Source organism: Denticeps clupeoides, unplaced genomic scaffold (genome assembly GCF_900700375.1).
Source record: "Denticeps clupeoides unplaced genomic scaffold, fDenClu1.1, whole genome shotgun sequence".
NCBI lineage: Eukaryota > Metazoa > Chordata > Actinopteri > Clupeiformes > Denticipitidae > Denticeps > Denticeps clupeoides.
The window spans coordinates 45,376-64,206 of record NW_021630103.1 but is presented as its reverse complement, the minus strand read 5'-3'; the positions used below and the strand labels follow the sequence as shown (position 1 = coordinate 64,206).

Here is an 18,831-nt window from a genome sequence, read left to right as displayed (position 1 = left end):
CAAGAGTTTCTTGCGAATTATTAAATGATCACTGAATCATTTAATAACGTGCATAAGTTATTCGAGAAATCTGCGAAGCTCTGACACAACAACAGAACCCGTACAAAAGCGCGTCAACAGCGCTACTGGGGGTCCGTGCATTGATTGTAACAGAATTGCCCAAAACATAATGAAATAGAAATACGTAGATTACAGATTTTTGCATTGTTTCTTATATGAAACTATTTAAATTAAGCTCATCGCACCTCTTCATAATTTTGTATTCATTTTAATTACACCCATATTTTGAAGGAAGTGTAAGACACAGTCAGGCACATTTGTGGACACCTCTGTTTGACTCAGGCCCGAATGTTTTGGCGTTCATTGATCATGGCGGAATTGTAGAAGAAATAGAAGATGATGCCCAATAAAATGGCTAACATGACCTAATCGGTTTAAATACAGCTACCCGCAGGAACACATTAATGGACTACAATGTTGTTACATCTGGATATTACGGTTTGGAGCTGTTGTGACAACGGAACTTCAGTGACCTGTAAGATAAACCTACCTAGCCTACTGATTAGCTGACTAGCATTCTTCTGCATTTGAATGTCAGTGTTTACAGACAATGTTCTGCTTAGACCTGATATATTTTATTCTTGTGGGCAAATTTGAAGACGTTTGTGACTGTGCTCTATAACTAGGACGCGGCGGGGATTTTTCACAACATGCTACCTAGCCCCCGGTTCGACTGATGCAGTCGTTTCGTGAGAGAAAAGCCACAGCATTTAACCTCTTAGATGGAGACTCACGATGTGCATCCTGAGAATGAGTTTACATCGTAAGATCCATCAACGAACCTGCATGGTGGGCAGGAAGGTGTCTGCACAAGAGCCTATTAGATTTTTTATTAAGCGGTCAAACGCACATACACTTGTCTACTTTCTGGACGTCTCAATCTGCCTTTTAAAGTTCTTGAACGTGTGAAATGGTTCGTGCAAGGTGCACTCCACTCCAAATAAAGAAAACCGAACCTAATTTAAAGCACTGTACTGTGCCTTACGAACCATCGGTTGTCTTGATCTCGGCCCTGTAAACAAGGGAGCTACTGAGACGTGGTTGCAGCGTCGCAATTCATTCTTTCCACGCAGGTCGTGTTCATTTTGTGGAGGTGATATGGTTTACTTGTAGTTGTAATTTCAATATCTGAATTGCAGGAATAGCCATTCGTGACTGTAGTTCTAATTCGGTTGCCCTCGCGACCTCTGTGCTCCCCTATAAAGTGGAAGTTTTTAACTGGTCGTTTCTCTTTTGAAGCCTGAAGCAGTTTCTTACCACCTCGCTGAGCAGCAGCGCCCTCTGAGAGGTGAGCGACGCAGAAGCTCTTGTTCAAAACTTCCAATTCCATCTGCCCACCAAGTTCTGGTTTAAAGAGAGCAAGCTGTTTATTTGCATTTTCTGTGTTCTCAGACAAGTTGATGATCCAGCAGGAGAAACCCGAGCTGGTCGGCACTATGCCTGTAGTGTGGCCCACCCTCCTTGACCTTGGAAGAGATGAGTGTAAAAGAATCCTCCGCAAGCTTGGTAAAATATCCATATTGGCAACACCAGTTCACATTTCAGTCTGTTGCCATGCTGGATTGAAGGAGCTAGGTGTTCATGAGAAATTCAGTTGATCTCTCTGTCTGCAGAGTTGGAGGCATATGCAGGTGTCATTAGTGCTCTCAGGGCACAAGGAGATCTCACAAAGGATAAGAAAGATCTTCTTGGGGAGCTCACAAAAGTTCTCAGGTACAGGTCGTGATAAATGGTGTAAATGGTATAAGAGAATGCATATGCTGATATGACACATCACATCACCTTGCTTCCACATTTAGCATCTCAACAGAGCGCCACCGTGCTGAAGTCCGCAGGGCTGTCAATGATGAACGCCTTACGACCATCGCACATCAGTGAGTTATAGCGTCTTTTAATTTTATATATGGGAAAATGTTATAGGGAAAGGGTAGATTTCTTATATGTTTGTTGTCTGTTCTGTTCTTTTACCTCTTTGTAGTATGTCTGGACCAAATAGTTCTTCTGAGTGGTCCATTGAAGGGCGGAGACTTGTCCCTCTCATGCCCAGGTTGGTTCCGCAGACGGCATTCACTGTCACTGCCAACACTGTAGCCAATGCAACAGCTCACCAGAACTCATCCCTTCTCCTGCCTGCGGAGACGGGCAACAAGGAAGGTAACTAATTCACGCAAGTGAAAATATCTGACTTCCTGACATGGTAGTGTAACCGAATACGAATGCATGGCCTGAATGTGTGTGGAGCACTTAAAGGATAAGAAATTTGTGTCTAAAGCTGGAGAGCCCCTCCTGTACATGATGTATTTAAATTGTGTGAATGCTAAAACTTTGATTTCGTTCATTGCTTGCAGTGGTTGTTTGCTACTCCTACACAAGCACTACATCCACACCCACTAGCGCCACTGCACCAAGCGGAAGTGCAGCTGCAGCTCTCAAGTCTCCCCGGCCAGCCAGCCCTGCCTCCAATGTGGTGGTGCTCCCCAGTGGCAGCACAGTTTATGTAAAGAGTGAGTGGAACTCCTTTAAACTTTTTCTCATCTGCCATATTCCTGGTTGTCTCTATCCTGGAGAGGGTGAACTCACTACCCCCCCCCCGGCAATTTTTATTGCTGTGCAATCATCTCTTGACACCTTGAATGATGTTTTTATTTCTTTATATGAAATGTGAAAAGGGACAGAGCCCACTAATGCCTCTCACACTACCTGCTTCCTTATTCCTCCCTTTTTCCGTCATTCTAAACACTCCTAATAACTCTTGTAGAAAATACAGCCCTTTGTCTTTATTGTATTTCCCTTAATGGTCATTTTCTCTGTAAACCTGGTCAGGTGTGAGCTGCACAGAGGAGGATGAAAAGCCCCGCAAGCGTCGGCGCACCAACTCTTCGGGCTCGTCACCGGTGTTGTTAAAAGAAGTCCCCAAGGTGGCCCCTCCCATCTCCAAAACGATCACTGTCCCAGTCAGTGGCAGCCCTAAAATGAGCATCATGCAGAGCATCGCGAACTCCCTTCCACCGCACATGTCACCGGTCAAGATCACCTTCACCAAGCCCACCACCCAGACCACCAACACCCCGACGCAGAAGGTCAGTTCATAGCTCATGCAGCGAGAGAAGATGCGCCTTGCTCTTCAGGAGTAAAGTGTCTGTGTTTTTTTTTTCCCCCTTCTAGGTGATTATTGTGACAACGTCTCCCAGCTCCAGCTTTGTGCCCAACATCCTGTCAAAGTCACACAACTATGCAGCAATGTCCAAGCTGGTGTCCACCTCCATTCTGTCGTCCTCCAGTCAGAAGCAGACTGTGGTTATCCCAGCCAGCTCCAGCCTTTCTTCAAACCCCAGCACAGTAGCTGTGACCTCTGTGGTGTCCTCCACGCCATCTGTGGTCATGTCAACATTAGCACAGGGTATGTGTGCTAGTAAGTTTGCCATTAAATCTGTTTAAAAGCACTGAAGAGGTGTGTGTGTTTGTGTGTGTGTGTGTAGGTGCCACCTCTGCTGCGGTCAAAGTGGCCTCAGCAAGGCTTCCCTCGCCGAAGACCCTGGTGGGTTCCCCGACTCAGATCATCGCCCAGTTTCCCAAGCAGCACCAGCAGTCCCCCAAACAGCTGCAACTGAGCTCACCCATCTCCTCTCCCGTGGGGTCTGGCCAGACCTCGACAACGCCCCCCGGCAGCAAACCCACCATCCAGATAAAGCAGGAATCTGGTGAGCATTGCCGGCCACGCCCCGTCCCTGCATGGCCCACCGTACAGGGCAGTAAATGTAACTTTAACACGTTTCAGGAGTGAAGATCATCACCCAGCAGGTGCAGCCCAGCAAGATCCTCCCAAAGCCTTCCTCCACCCAGCTGCCCAGCAGCAGCACCTCACCCATCATGGTCGTCAGTAGCAATGGAGCAATCATGACCACAAAGCTTGTGACAACACCCACAGGTGCGATGATCACAGTTTCAGTTGGGGTTAAATGTCAAAACACTAGTGAGCAGCACCACTCAAAAAAGTTGTTTAGGACTGCTTGATGCCACAAAAGCCAAATCTTTGCTTTTATATCGGTCTTGTTGGTCCCCTAATACTGTATCTGAAGTCTTTTGTTTCTCTCTGAACGATGAAGCAGAATGGCCAAAGCTCTCTACACCTATCACTGTTTCTAGCCACTGCAGGACCATAGACAGGGAACTCATATTAATGTTAGGGGACCTTTAAACTCCTGGTCAGTTAATGAAATGTAGTTTTCAATCAATTGCCTTATCTTCATTTTGCAGTTTAAACTTGCAAATTTAAGTCTTAAGATTTGTGTACATTAGCATTTCATCATACTTAATCTCCCATTGAGAAATGGTTAAAACATTTCACTGGAGTACACAATGTGTTTTGATGGTCAAGATGAATACAGATTTGGAAGACATCATAGCATCATTTCATTCTTTTTCCTGAAGGCACGCAGGCAACCTACTCCCGACCTACAGTCAGTCCTACCGTAGGAGCACGAATGGCAACTTCAGCAGGTGGGGCAACCTATGTGAAGACCACCAGTGGCAGCATCATCACCGTGGTGCCCAAGTCTCTGGCAACACTTGGGGGAAAAATAATCAGCAGTAATATAGTGTCTGGTAAGGCCATCACGCTTTTCCATTATGGAAATTCTGTCTGAATTTTGAACTTCACTTTTTTCCTCCCTCCATTCTCAATTTCAGGGACCACCACAAAAATAACCACTATACCTATGACATCTAAGCCCAACGTCATAGTGGTCCAGAAGACAACAGGAAAAGGAACTACAATCCAAGGCCTGCCTGGGAAAAATGTCGTAACAACTCTGTTAAATGCTGGGGTGAGCAAATGTCGCCATGTCTGCAATAGATGAGATCCAGCATGAGCAACACATGTCATGTATAGGGGAATGGTAATAAAGTCTATACAGTCTGTATAATTTTATACTGAACCCTGTCTGGGTGTTTTTGTTTATTCCATTTCCAGCTTTGCAACTGGCTTTGACATATCAGCCATACATTTAACCAGTGGAGGTTTTAACTTTTATGATGCTTCACCATTGTATTTTTTTCATTTTATCTATTTAGCTTTATTTTTTCTTCATTTTTTTGAACACTTGACAGTAGAAATGCATATGAAAACATGTCACAATTTCCTGACACAGTAGTACTCCTGTACGCATCATGCAGAGCATGTTAATTATTTTTTTGTCATTTGTTTTAAATCTATCCCTGTGAACAGGGTGAGAAGACGCTGCAGGCAGTTCCTGGAGCAAAACCAGCCATCATCACAGCCTCTCGGCCCATAACCAAAATGATTGTCACGCAGCCTAAAAGCATGGGCTCAGGGGTACAGCCTACAACCACCACCAAGATAATCCCTACCAAAATAGTGTATGGACAGCAGGGGAAGACGCAAGTAAGCTGGACGTCCTTCGCCTCATCAGACACACAGTGGTGAATCGAGCGCTTATCAGCATCTCACCGTGTTTCTTCCAGGTTCTCATCAAGCCCAAGCCCATGACTTTTCAGACGGCCGTAGTGAGTGAACAGACCCGGCAGCTGGTGAGCGAGACGCTGCAGCAGGTTTCTCGAGCGGCAGAATCAGGCCTTGCCTCTGGCCAGGAGGGGGCGCTGAAAGACGATTCTACCACGGAGAGCAGTTCCCCATCTGCCGAAACGCTGCAAAGCGGTAGCTGACCACAGGCTCATTATTAAGCAACCTATTTATTGGTTCAGTTATTAGTTATTCCTCAGGCCTGTTCACCTTATAATTTACTTAGGGTCCATTATTATTATTTATTAAGAACAATTTTGGGGGGATCTTTAATGTTACAGAGCTTCAGCCAGTGGTACATGTAATTGCATCCAGGGGCCAGGAATGGCCTGAGCATGAGGTTGCTATGGAAACAAGCCCCACAATTATTTACCAGGACGTGTCAGGAGAGTCCCAGTCTGCCACTTCCACAATCAAAGCTCTGCTGGAGTTGCAGCAGACAACAGGTACAGTTTAGTTTTCCTCTGCAGATTAAAATGTTTGATTGTAGTAACCTTTGCCTCTATTACGTGTGTGTGTGTGTGTGTGTGTGTGTGTGTGTGTGTGTGTGTGTGAGTTTGTTTGTGTGTGTCAACACTACGTTACATCATACTGATCAGCTGTGGAGCTTTATTTCGCACCAGGAAGTACGGGGCTTTCCCTGCTATTCCCCTTTCATTTGTAGATTTTTCTTTAATAAAAGCCTTGTCTTTAATACAGTCAAAGAGAAGGTGGAGCCCAAACCCCGTCAGCACACAATTGACTTGAGCCAGATGGCTGTCCCCATTCAGATGGCCCAGGACAAAAGGCAGTCCCCTGAGCCCCCAGGACAGGGGGAGTCAGAAGCCTTGCCGGACCACCCATCAGCCGGTATGAGCCCTCCTTTTCTCCTGGGTTAGGTACCAGCAATTTGTGTGTTATGGAACTGTTAGCATGAACAGCAGGGATTTAGGTGGGCTTTCCACCAGGAGTCAGCCCACATGACTTAGGAGGCTGGTGTCATTTGATAACATGTAATCTTGTAGGGTTTTTCTTTTTTTTTTTATTTTATTTTCGTTTTCGTTTTCCTCCTTTGTGCCAACCCTGCTGGAAAGAACAGAGTGCATGCAATTTAAATAATATTGTTAATAGTGAAAGTGAAGTGATTGTCATTGTGAAGCACAGCACACGGTGCACACAACGAAATGTGTCCTGTGCTTTTAACCATCACCCTTAGTGAGCAGACGTGACAGGCGTCCGGGGAGCAGTGTGTGCCCTTACAAATCCATGTCAACCGATATACTTGGCTAGGGCTGTTTATGTCCTGAAATAAACATATGTAAGCACATATTTTGGCTGTGTTAATGTTATGCAAGGCTATGTATACATGTTGTTATGTATTAATAGTGTTTCATATGAAACATTAATAATGTTTCATATGTTCTAAAATTATCCTTTCGGTCTAGATTACTGCCTTCAGTTTCTTTTTCTTAATTTTCTGCCATCTGGTATTATGAAAAAGTACCTATTATTTTCCAGTTCATAAGGTATTTTTATACACACACACACACACACACACACACACACACACACACACACACATATATATATATATATAAAATATATATAAAAGCATATTTATATATATATATTAGTATATATTAGTTCTGTTTTCAATTATAGGAACTTGCATTTTCTAGAAATGTTTATTAAATGTGTTTTTGGACTTGTCATAAAGAAACAGAAAAAGTGTCACCATGTAAACAAATGGGTACAAGCAATGTTTTGGGAATTGGCATTTTTCTAAATAATCAATTTAAACAGTGTAAATGTACATTTACTGCAGCATTGAGCATCATTAACCCTAGAAGCAAAAATGTATGTGTCTTTTAACTTGTGTGTTTCAATCATTTTGTCCAATAGATGCTATGTAGGTCTGTAGTAAACTGAGAGTTTTTCAATATAAACCTTTTATTGGTGCGGATGAGAATACAACATGATAAACAGCTAACTTTAAAAATAAATAAAAGGATTGTTCATAATCTTTAAAGCCAATCAGCAAGTATGTATCCAGTCTCGACATTTTTAATTCTTATTTCATACAGTTTTAGAGGCTGAGCGTTTGGACAATGACTAATATTAATGATTTCCAACAGTAAAATATTGCATTTTTTTTCTCTTCCTCTACTGCAGGCAAGACCTCCACAGGCAGTCCTTCAGTTGGCACTGTGGTCAGCGAAGTAACTCTGTCCTCCAGCCAACCACAGGTGGTTTCGTGCCAAACCACCGGCCCAACGTCCTCCATTGTGACAGTCACTCGTCTAGTGCCACCACAGGTGAGAAATTCCCCAGAGAGCTCTCTGCTGGTGACCAGCCCTTGTTTTCTGTTGCCCGACACCAAGCTCATTAGGATCTCTTTTCTTCTGCAGGTTGGAGGAACCGCCGTGATGCACAACAAACAGACCGAGGAGCAGGTTGTGGAGGAAGGGGAGCTGGAGGGTGACACTCTAGATCCCCAGACAGGGCTGTTTTACAGGTCGTCACAGCCATCTTCCCAGCCTCCGTCTCAGCAGGGAAGCTCCCAGGCAGCCCAGCCAGAGCCAAGCCGACCCACTCCTCACTCCACACAGCCTCAGCAAATCAAACCTCCACCCTCCTCCTCGCCTTCCACCTCTTCTCCATCCTCAGTCAAGAGAGCTCCTGTACCTCATGAGCATCCACCACCCAAAGCCTCCACACAGCCGAGCGCTTCTGTGAAGGAGAAGCCACCCCTGGCCTCGGGTGGGCAGCCTGTGGTCCAGGTCCTGTCTGTGAAAGCTCCCCACACCCCCCAGCTGCCCAAGCTGCAGCAGGCACCCACCTCACACAACAGGCCCAACATCCACACTCAGCTCTCCCAGCCACCACCCCTGCAGGCACACCACCCCGTGGTTTCGGATAAGACCTCGTCTGGCCAGGTTAGTGCATTTATGATGCCCCCCGCATTCACTTGAACTCGAAAATTTGGCTCCTCAATGAAATTTTCACTGAAGGATGAAAAGATTTAGATTTTGCCACTCCAAGGTCACGATTATTCAATTATTTATACTCATTTCACACGGATTAAAGTTTTCAGTCACCGTGACAACTGAGTCCACTACAGACCCTCACAGGCCAAACACATCTCATCGTTTTAGCGACACTCCACAAGCATCTGCAGAATATTGTTGAACTTTGACCTCTGACTCATTAATGCGCAACCCACGGTTTTGGTTGAGTTTTCGGTTTACAAAAAAATAAATAATACATTTGTCAGATATTTTTTTGCTTAATCCATGATTTCAGCTGATTTTCTTGACCTCGTTTTAGATTTACTGTAGTAGTATTTAACTGGACGTAGCTGCATCAGTGCACTGGGACACTAAGCAGGGCACTCAATACCAGTACAGTTTAGAGGGGTGAAACTTCATTTGATTATGATTATTAATGCCTCAATAATTGATTCATTATGATGTTCAACCGTCCACCAACCGTCACGTCTCCATCGCAATGCATCAATAATGCAACGATTTCAACACTCCATGTACAGTTATTATATGAGACGGCAACAACGCATGTAGTAGAATGTTGTTGGAGGCATGCAAGTGCATAGTGGCAATTTTAATGCCACCAAAAGTCATTTTTTTATTTGCCCTAACAGGTTCAGCAGCCCATCATCACTCAAGGAGCCACTGTGACAAAAATCACTTTCGGCAGCCACCAGTCACCCCCTGTCTCCAGCAGCGCCGAGGCAGCAGCCAAACTCCTCCCTGAGTCCAGCTCTGGCATGAACCCAGAGAAATCCTCTGTGTCCGACATCCTCAAGATCTCCATGATGGAGGCGGAGATTGACCCCAGCGCAGAGCCCATGGTGGTGGACTCGTCCAGTGACTGTGGCTCCTTCAGCTCCACCGCCGCCTCGTCACTCATTAGCAGCTCAGGGTCGGCCCTCCACCACCCCAAACAGCAGCATGGCCAGTTTAGCCGCATACAGAGCCTCACCGCCCAGAAGAGCAAAGATGTGGATGTCATAGAGGTACCAGTGACCCTCAGACCCACTTCAGAACCTGGTGTTCATATTTTTTTTATAAACAATCTTGCCCTAGTTTGGCTTTTGTAGATGCCATAATATACATACAAAAAAACACAGCACACCACCTTTCACGCTCACACTATTCATCAAAACACTAGAGTACACAACATTTATACAATTGTTAAAGGTCCCCTGTCATGACTATTATGACTACACCAGCCATTAATAGGAGTTCCCCTAGCCTGTCTATGGTCCTGCAGTGGCTAGAAATGGCGATAGGTGTAAAGAGTGTTTTAGCCATTCTGCTTCACTGTTCAGAGAGCGGCAGCTCAGACGGTCAGATCTGGAATTTGTCCCCTTATGATGTCTTAAGGGGAAAGATTACCTCCCCTTTCTCATGCTTTTTCCTCCCAGAGAATTTCCTACCCCTCCCCTAAAAAAATCTCCAGTGATAATCACGGCTTCCAAATGTGCTCTGTGATTGGTTATAAAAATGAACACAAATGTATTTTTTTAGAACCAGTGGTGGTAAGAGTGGTAGTAGCCTAGTGGTTAACACACTGACCTATGAACTAAAAGACCCAGGTTCAAACCCCACTTATTACCATTGTGTCCCTGAGCAAGACACTTTACCCTGAGTGTCTTTAGGGAAACTGTCCCTGTAACAACTGATAATTTATTTTCTGAAAAAAAATGTTGACACGACTTCCTGTCTGCAGCAAACATTGTTGTTGGTGGATGTTGATGATGACCTAATTTCTGTGAATGCCCACTCAATTTCTATAGGCTGCTCTCTTCATTTCGCCCGTCTCCTCCTCATTAGCATTTAAAGCTACAGACACCAAAATGGTGTATCCTGAGAAATCTAATTGTGGGACTTGATCAAAGTGGCTGTAATTCTGCACCAAGGCTGAATCTCAGAAAGAGACTTCAGATACGGTATTAGGGGACCAAGAGACCGATTTAAAAAATAAAATAAATTCACAATAGGGGATAAATAATCAAACACTGGTATTGAATTAAAAGTCAAGTGATGCAGATTTTGGATGCATAATATAAAAAATTGGGTCCTCTTTCTCCAGGTTATCCCACAGTACTCCATAATGCCCGACTCAAGTCAGTCGAACGTTGTGGTGGAACCCAGCGGCTTCCTGGAAATCACTGACTACACCAGCCAGCGTCTAGATGACGAGAGCATGATGGAGCCGGAGGTGGACAGCAGCAACGACGAGGGAGCGGCTGCCAGCCCGATGGAAGGCTGCGCTGACCAGTCGCAGTGAGCGGCTCTACGTTCACAAAGACCTTATTCCCACTTCTGTAGAACATTGACACACGGTTGGTTATTTTTTTAAGCTTTTATGACACTTGGAGCCTTTGTGATGTCACATGGTCAGAAGAGCTTCACAATTGCATTTTGTGAAGGGAAGGAGCTGCTGAACAGAAAGGATCCTGAAGAGACGAAACAGGAAACTTAACTTCAGAGGCATTTAGAAAAGAGGTGAAAACATGTTAAATATCTTTTTGTACTTTATTGCCTTTTAGAAAAGCAGTGTTCATAAGGAAAAAACGAAAATACACTTTTTGTGGTGGCTTCTCATTAGTGTCCACGTCGCTCATCCATTTATTTAAGAAGACTTTCGATTCATGCTGAAGTGCCATAGGATGTTAAGTGGTAAGGCTACTTAAATTTCATTTGACGTAGACAACGTTGACGATGGATATTTTTGCTGTAATTATGCTCACTCACGCAATTGTTTTTTTGTTTAGATGAACTAATGTTAAAAAACTAAAAGTTACCCCCCCCCCCCCCCCAAACCCCCTGCCTACCCACCCCCAACATCTCTCGTTTTAAAGGATCTGTAACCCAGGCCGTGGAACAGCTACTATTGTTTAACTCTATCTACGTTGAGTATATCTTTTGGTGCAGACTGTGTGTTTTTTTTTTTTTGTTTCCCCCTGTTGGCCAGTTCCACTTAAATGCTTGTAGGCAAATCATTCTCAAGTTTGTTTAAAAAAAAAGAGAAAAAGAAAGAAAGAACAGAAAAATGACCATTTTGTTCTAGTGTTCTAAACAATGTTTGTCTATCTTGATGTAACATTTTGAATTTTAACTGTATAAAATTTACTATAAAACCTTTGTTTTTGTTCAGTTTTGTGTCTGTGTGTCTGTCTGTGTGTGTGTGTGTGTGTGTGGAAGGTTTAATCATTTACTTGTATTTGCATCTTTGTGCAAATGAATCCTCCTATGGTTGAGGAAAGTACCATTCTGAAATCGACTCTAAACACAGAGCAATAAGGGCAGAGACTTCTCGGTGGATCCCAGCACCTGCCTTTTCTTCCTGAGAGGTGTCAGCGCTGAGATGTGGTCATCTTGGTGGGAGACAAGGTGTTTGCCCCCCCCCACCCAGCCTGTTGGGCAGTGGAATAAGACAAGCAGTGTTTTTGTGTAAGACAAGTCCTCTTTAAGCACGTTAATAACTAGTTTATCTCCATGTAATGAGTCCGCGGTGGGGCTTTCCTGCGTCCTGGGTTGTGTTTGAAGCTCAGCTGTCATTATACTGAATAAGGAAAGTTAGCTGGGTCATTTCTAAATGGCTTTTGTTTGTGGGCGTAACAGTCTAGACTTTATCAAGACGTTTCTCTCATTTTCAGTTTCATAAAAACCGCTTGAGATGTCATGCAATCGGGGTTAAAGACCAATGGAAACCCCCCCCCTTCTTTCAATCGAGGCATATATGTGTGTGTACTCCTCTCATGACGCCTATGAAACTGAACATGAATTACGCTCCGTGCACATCAGGTAGTTTTATGCTTACAACGTTGTCTGTCCATGCATGCGGGGCCTTGGTCGTCTCGTTCTTGTTAAGGCTTAAATAGTAACCAGAACATGAAGGTGTTTCGCTCTCGCTGCCTGGGTCAATATACAAACATTTAAGGCCTCAAGTCGCATATTTGAATAGAAGTCTTCAGATGAATGGAGGCCCATGCCTGGGGTCTGTTCTGGAGTTAATGGGGAAATATCCCAGGAAACTCAACCTTGGGTTCACCTTGCTGAAAGAGCTGGTGAGTGGGAGCTCCTCGGGTGAAATATCTTTGTGGGAGTAAACAGAGACGCAGAACGCGGGAAACCTGATCCCAGCATCAACACTTTCAGTGACTTGGCTGTTTCTCTCCCTTTGTTGTCGCAGCTCTGTGGCATTCGATAGCTCGCCATTCTTCTTGGTGTGACTCTCCCAGTGGCGTTCTCTCACAAGAGAGCAGCAAATGGGAGATTTTGTTCTACTTCCAGACTTGGGATAGCTGAGTCAGTCCTAGGACATATGGCTCTCTTTAGGGACATGCTGACGTATCAGCCCTCTCTACACGCAGCCTGTGGCCAGCGACTCCTGATTAATGAGCCAGATTGGGGTACGTGACATAAGATTATAAAAGCAACAGTAAAATTCCAGATGGGTGTTTTCTGCAATGCTGAAGGTCTCCTGCAGATAGGAATTTTTCTAAAAAGGAAATTAATATACGGGGGGGCGGGCTGATGTTGAACCTCCATTTCTTCACAGTGCATATTCATTCATTCCTCCCCTGGGAAAAAGATATCCAAGTATGCTGTAGCTTTGGTACCGGCTGTGAGTTGTAAATCGATTATGTAAATATTTCTTTTTTTTTATTTCAGGGTGAGAGGATCTTTCTCTTAAACAAGAGCAATTGTGATGTTCAACATGCCCAGCTGTTAAAAAAAATACAAGACTATTTAAAGTGCTGGAAAAACAGTAAAAGTAGTGGCGCAATAGAGTCTGACTTCCAAAAGTGGTCGTTTTGGCCCCAGATACAATGCCATTAAAACACCGTATGAAGAACATGTGAACAGGGATATACGTGATTTCCGTCACTGCCTTGTAGGTTTTTTACTTCCTAAAAACCAGTTCACTTTCAGGTAGTTGTCAATTACATGGCGGACAACCACATTGATTACTACAATCAAGGTGAATTCTGATCTTTAAAATCTGATCTTTAACCCATGACCACTAAAATGTTATGTTGAGACCGAGTGAAGGTTTGCACCAAACATGAAGAAGATTCCTCGATGTGGTCTTACACTTTACAGTGAGGTCACAGAGACCTCAAGCTCGGCTCGAATCGGCTCATCCTTGCTTTGAAAAAATCCACCAAAGGCCATCTTAACTTTTCCTTCACACACGAATTTAGCAAGAATCGCACCAACAGCAAATAAGTGGTCAACGTATAAAAAAGGTACTGTGCATAGAATATGAACTAAGAAGTAATGTAATATGTGGAAGTCTGATAAGACAAAATATTTGCCAATATCAGGCTGGCAAACTTTGGTATGATTAACAATATTTCTTACATCATGGAAAGCAGGAATCAAGCTTAGTTTTTATTGTTTTGTTTTTTTTAGACTTCTTGTCAGTCAGGATTATTTCTTTGATGTGGTGTATAATCTCACACATTGTAGGAGCCTACGTTAACAACTAATTGTATTCATTCTAGATGTTAAAAATAGTTTTTTTTTGTCCGTTGAGAGTATACATTTTCCCATTTCCACTTGTGTCCTGAGAGGTTTCACTAAACATTACTGTCTCTTCCAGGCTCTTTGATGGATTTTACGCACTACTTCAGCAACCAGGTACAAGAGTTCCATAGATAACTTCCTCCTGCTCGTTATTTATAACTACATTCATTTCTGCATTACTTTTAAATCATTCATCCTTCTTCTCAGTTATCTGATCACCTCGGCCCATTTGAGAGGACTTCAGAATGAAGAAGAGCTATTTTGACCTTAGTGCATAAGCAGCATTCAAACCACCAGGGCATCGTAACGCTGTCCATCACAGGAGGGAAGGGGGCCGTAAATAACCCCGGCTGTGGGACCCCTTTAACCCCAAATTTTCCATGTCGAGATGCAAGCAGTGTGATGGGAAACATGCTGCATGATGTTGACCAGAATACTGTATTTACATTACAAATGAGCCTGGTGGGGAAATTAGTACTCAGACACACCCTGGCTCATGCTCTACAACTGCCTCTCCTGTATATCCACATTAGTTAGTATGTTCCGCCACAAATGAACCTTGTGTGCATTATTTTGCTGAAGTGCAAATGAACTGTACCCCCCAGAATCATTAGTATTCGATTAGCATTCAACCTCTCTACTCATTACCACCCAGTTCTTGAGTTGAATCTATGCTGTTGTGTGCTACCTCTGCTACAAAGACAATGACGTCTATGTGAATATAAAATCACATAACCAGACAAAACCGCAAGCAGAGGGTGTGCTGTCATGCGTTTCCATTGCACAGCAGAAACCTGCGACGTCACAGATCTCACAAATATTATGCGGAATTGACTGACTCATATTCACTCTTATGAAACCCTCAAGCGTAATATGTGTAGGAGAACTATTTTTGACTCTGAAATGAAGGAAATACTGTATGTATTTTGTTCTAACTAATCCTCCAGTGGGCTGAAATAAGTCACTGAAACAATGACGCTTTGCTCTTAGGGGGAGTTGCAGATGCTATTAATGAGAATGTAGGGGCTCAGCATGGTGGGTAACCGGCCAGATGAGAATGTAGGGGCTCAGCTAACCAACTAACCACATGAGTAGCCAAGTGAGTGCTTGCGATTTTTACAACAATGTACTTGGAATAAAAACCTGCCCGATAGAGTAATGTAATAACACAGGACTCATTATTACATATAACACGTTACCAACTTTTTGAGGCATTTTTTGTAGTTTGCTCAAATTGCTCAAATTCCTTTGCCAACATTATTTTTGTTGTAAATACCTCTAGTAGCTGGAAATGGAATATCTACATAAAGGTAGAAAGATCCATTATCAGCAATGATTATCAGTTTAAATGGATGCTGTGTTCACTAATGCAGGTTTGTCGCTTTAAAGCTTAATTGTTCTTTAGAACTGACATCTACAATGCACAAGGTCTGCTGTGTATTCCTTTGATCTAAGAATTTTTTTTTCAAACAAATGTCATTATTTCTAACTATGTCAGTGACTATTGATTTTGCAATATTTTCAATTCAAATTAATTTAATCTAGTTACTAAATTATTCTAACCTTTTGAACAGTTGTGTTCTTTAAGAAGTTTTGTGTAAAGGAACCAGTTCAAATTCTATCTCTAATTCACTGAATTCATACCTTAAATTTACTGAAAGCCCATGCATGCAGAGTTCAAGTAAAATAATGAGCTGAAAGGGAACCAGCAGATTTCAGTTCTTGTCACACTTGGGTTGAGGTTTGGGCTTCTGAGGTTTAGGATTTATTTAGAAATCAGACCACTGTGGCTTTTCCTCTTTTCTCCAGGGCCCTATTAAGCGAATAGTTCCCCCATGTACATGTCTCTCGTAGACCTCTCTGAGATTTACAGCACCGGCAGCCATGCATTATACAAGCTGTCCAGTGTGACATGAGTTTGTCTGAGTAGAAATCACCAGAGGCCCGTTTGGATCACAAAACATGTTACTGATTCCTCTCTGTGCTTTGGAATAGATAAAACAAGAACAACACACGCTCATTAATAAACAGTCTAACTGGATATATATTCATATAATTTCGCACATGCAGGATAAGCCTGAGACGCCCACTTCCCCAGATACCCCAGTATGGGTGGGTCATGGGCCCTGGGAGAATGTGGTTGAAGTTTGACTAAGGGGTGCCATGTCCTCCTCATGCCACCTCACAGCTTGGTCCCATTAATATAAGTAAGCCTGTCCCACCATGGGTTGTCAGCAATGCTGGACTGGCATTTAATACTATATCAAAAGACCTTTTTACTTGGTTAAAAGCAGTGTTTTACAATGACAATCACTTCACTTTCACTGGTTCAACTCACCTCCACAGCAGGATTGCCAAAAATGCAGACTGGCAGTCAGTGTGATCCTAACCCACTTGAGACGGGTACATTGTGCACTTGTCTGGCATTCGTCTGGTCTGGCACCTGGGGAGTCTAAGAATGAAATCACGCCATCCAGAGCTCCGCTTCTAATGAAACACCAGAATAATTTACGCACAAACACCTGCCGGATGACCTCAGATCTGATAGCCGTTCACTAATCTCTGGATTGCATTTAAACGCGGGCTTTGAAATAGGGATTGAAATAGTTTCACTGTTGCTCAAGGCATCGGTGCCATTGTGATTGTGTGTCTCTCTTGGCGATCATCATGAGGAATGATGACACACAGTCGGTCTGCTTCATGTCACTAAAGTGCCTTGTGTGTTTATGCGGCCGTATCTGGATCTCCACTCACTAGGCTCTTACTCCCATGTAGGACTCACACATTCTGCAGATGAAGAGGATATGAGTAAAGAGCACATCATTTCACACGCTCCCTTCCCGCAGCCCATCCATCAGCTGGACTGCCATGCTCAGGCCAGACAGATGGGAGATAACGTTTTATTCACATTTAAAATTCCACAGACATAAAGAATTGGCCAAAACCTGCTCTGGGTAATCAGGTAAAAGCCAAAGCAGTAGAGAAGCAGCGGAAAAATAGCTTGACCAACTGGGTAAGAGGGTTAAAGACCATGTAAAGAAAATTCCAACACTTTACTTTACTTACTTAGCAGATGCTTTTATCCAAAGCGACTTACAGGAGGAATACACCAGCAATTCTCGTTCGGTTTCTATAGATTTTGAGTTAACAAAACTAAGAGCCCTGATAAGGCCTAACTTGTCAGGAAAAGAACATGCTCGGAAATTGTTAAGTGCTAGACGAAGACAAAAAATCAAAAATTATTTTGTGCAGTGTGTGTGCATGTGCGTGTGTTAGTTTTAGACTCGTCTGAAATACTTTTTGAACAACTGCTTCTTAAAGGTGGTGGTAGTCTCGGCTAGTCGAATGGAGAACAGAGGAGAACAACAAAGGAGAACAGAGTCGATTGGGATCGGAGACCCCGTGAAGAGGGTACCTACAGCTAGCCCTGTAGGTAGCATCAAGGATTTAAACTACCAGAAGCAGCTACCGGGAGCCAGTGAAGAGAGGTGAGAAGAGGCGTGACGTGGGTGTATTTTGGCTGGTTCAAAAAGAATATGATGTCTGGAAAAGTATGTGATGTGTACAGCTATAGTGGTAAACAGGTTTTCAGCGTATTTGTGTTTTGGCTTGATGATGCCAGAGTCACCGTTAAACATGATCCCTAACACCTTTTCACTGTAAAAGTTGTATCACTTGGTACCAGACCCAAACTCAGGTACATAGGGCCATCCAGCATGAAACTTTTAACTCGGGTGTTCCACTGTGACGACCCCGAACGGGAACAGCACAAGCGAGATGACGACGACTTTAGCATCAGTAGCCTCTCTCCAGAGGTGGGGTTTCAGTGACGCCACTCCAGCGCTTCTAGCATCTTATTTTAAATCTTATTTTTCCTCCTTTATGGTTTGATCCAAGGTTTGATTCATATCTGCGCACCCCAGACATTTTCAGAATATTTCCAGTCACCAAGCACTGGATCTTAAGGCAACTCACAAATGTCTTTTGAACTTGCTTTAGAAGTCTTATAGAGGACAAGCACTTCTTGATAATTGCAGTTTTTTTTACACCCACATAGGTAAAGTTTGAGCTGTGTCTGAAAGTATTAGAATATAATATTACTGATTCGTATGATTGGAGATATTACACTGCGTAATCATGGTGCTAGATTTACGCTGGAAATGATGGTCAGTGCTGGCTGACCCATGGTTGGCAGTATCCCACTTGGCCATTTCTTCCTGTTTCACTATCATACTTCATTGCGTTTGAAGGACTCTATACATTGATGATGAGTAATTTGATTCAGTGTAACCGACACCATCAGATATGCCAGAGATCAGCTGATGTGGAGTACTTTTCGACACAGAAGTAGAGAAGTACCTTGTGAATCCGACCCAGTGTTTGTTCCTCATAAAATGTTTGCTTGCAGAGGAAACCAATCGCATCAGCCTACAGATATCATCTTTTAGCTTTCAGAAAGTTCTGAGAACTTGATCCTTATGAAACCCAGGTTGCATCTGTTCCTTGTATCTAGCGCTCTCACGTTGTCAACGTTACTAATGTGATGGGTCTGCTTGCTCCTGGTGTTATTATTGTATTGGATTTATGGTCCCTCGGACCGCTGTTCGTGAGAGAAGGGCTGGCATGCCATGCCGCTGTTGTTTAGAGCTCATGAAAATGATGGCCTGACTCAAAAATTCCACGTAGCTATGT

The 18,831-nt window shown here is 43.5% G+C and overlaps 1 protein-coding gene across 1 annotated transcript; it reads left to right on the top strand.

Moving 5' to 3' along the window:
- The first annotated feature begins 333 nt into the window (after nt 1–333).
- Nucleotides 334–11,523, top strand: LOC114783581 (BRCA2-interacting transcriptional repressor EMSY-like). Its single transcript, XM_028969081.1, has 21 exons — nt 334–535; nt 1,300–1,348; nt 1,453–1,566; nt 1,674–1,773; nt 1,860–1,934; nt 2,039–2,214; nt 2,409–2,564; nt 2,884–3,140; nt 3,226–3,460; nt 3,540–3,761; nt 3,839–3,988; nt 4,492–4,665; nt 4,750–4,886; nt 5,288–5,464; nt 5,545–5,737; nt 5,884–6,048; nt 6,302–6,451; nt 7,754–7,896; nt 7,990–8,517; nt 9,240–9,614; nt 10,694–11,523. The coding sequence occupies exons 3-21, from the start codon at nt 1,461–1,463 to the stop codon at nt 10,889–10,891; spliced, it is 3,717 nt and encodes a 1,238-aa protein (XP_028824914.1). The 5' UTR covers nt 334–535; nt 1,300–1,348; nt 1,453–1,460; the 3' UTR covers nt 10,892–11,523.
- The last annotated feature ends 7,308 nt before the right edge of the window (nt 11,524–18,831 follow it).

Excerpts from the sequence above, each read along its gene's own strand:
- LOC114783581 (XM_028969081.1), top strand. The coding sequence starts at position 1,461 with ATGATCCAGCAGGAGAAACCCGAGCTGGTCGGCACTATGCCTGTAGTG. Across the intron at positions 3,141-3,225 it reads CCAACACCCCGACGCAGAAG|GTGATTATTGTGACAACGTC; the intron begins GTCAGTTCATAG and ends TCCCCCTTCTAG. Across the intron at positions 9,615-10,693 it reads AAGATGTGGATGTCATAGAG|GTTATCCCACAGTACTCCAT; the intron begins GTACCAGTGACC and ends CTCTTTCTCCAG.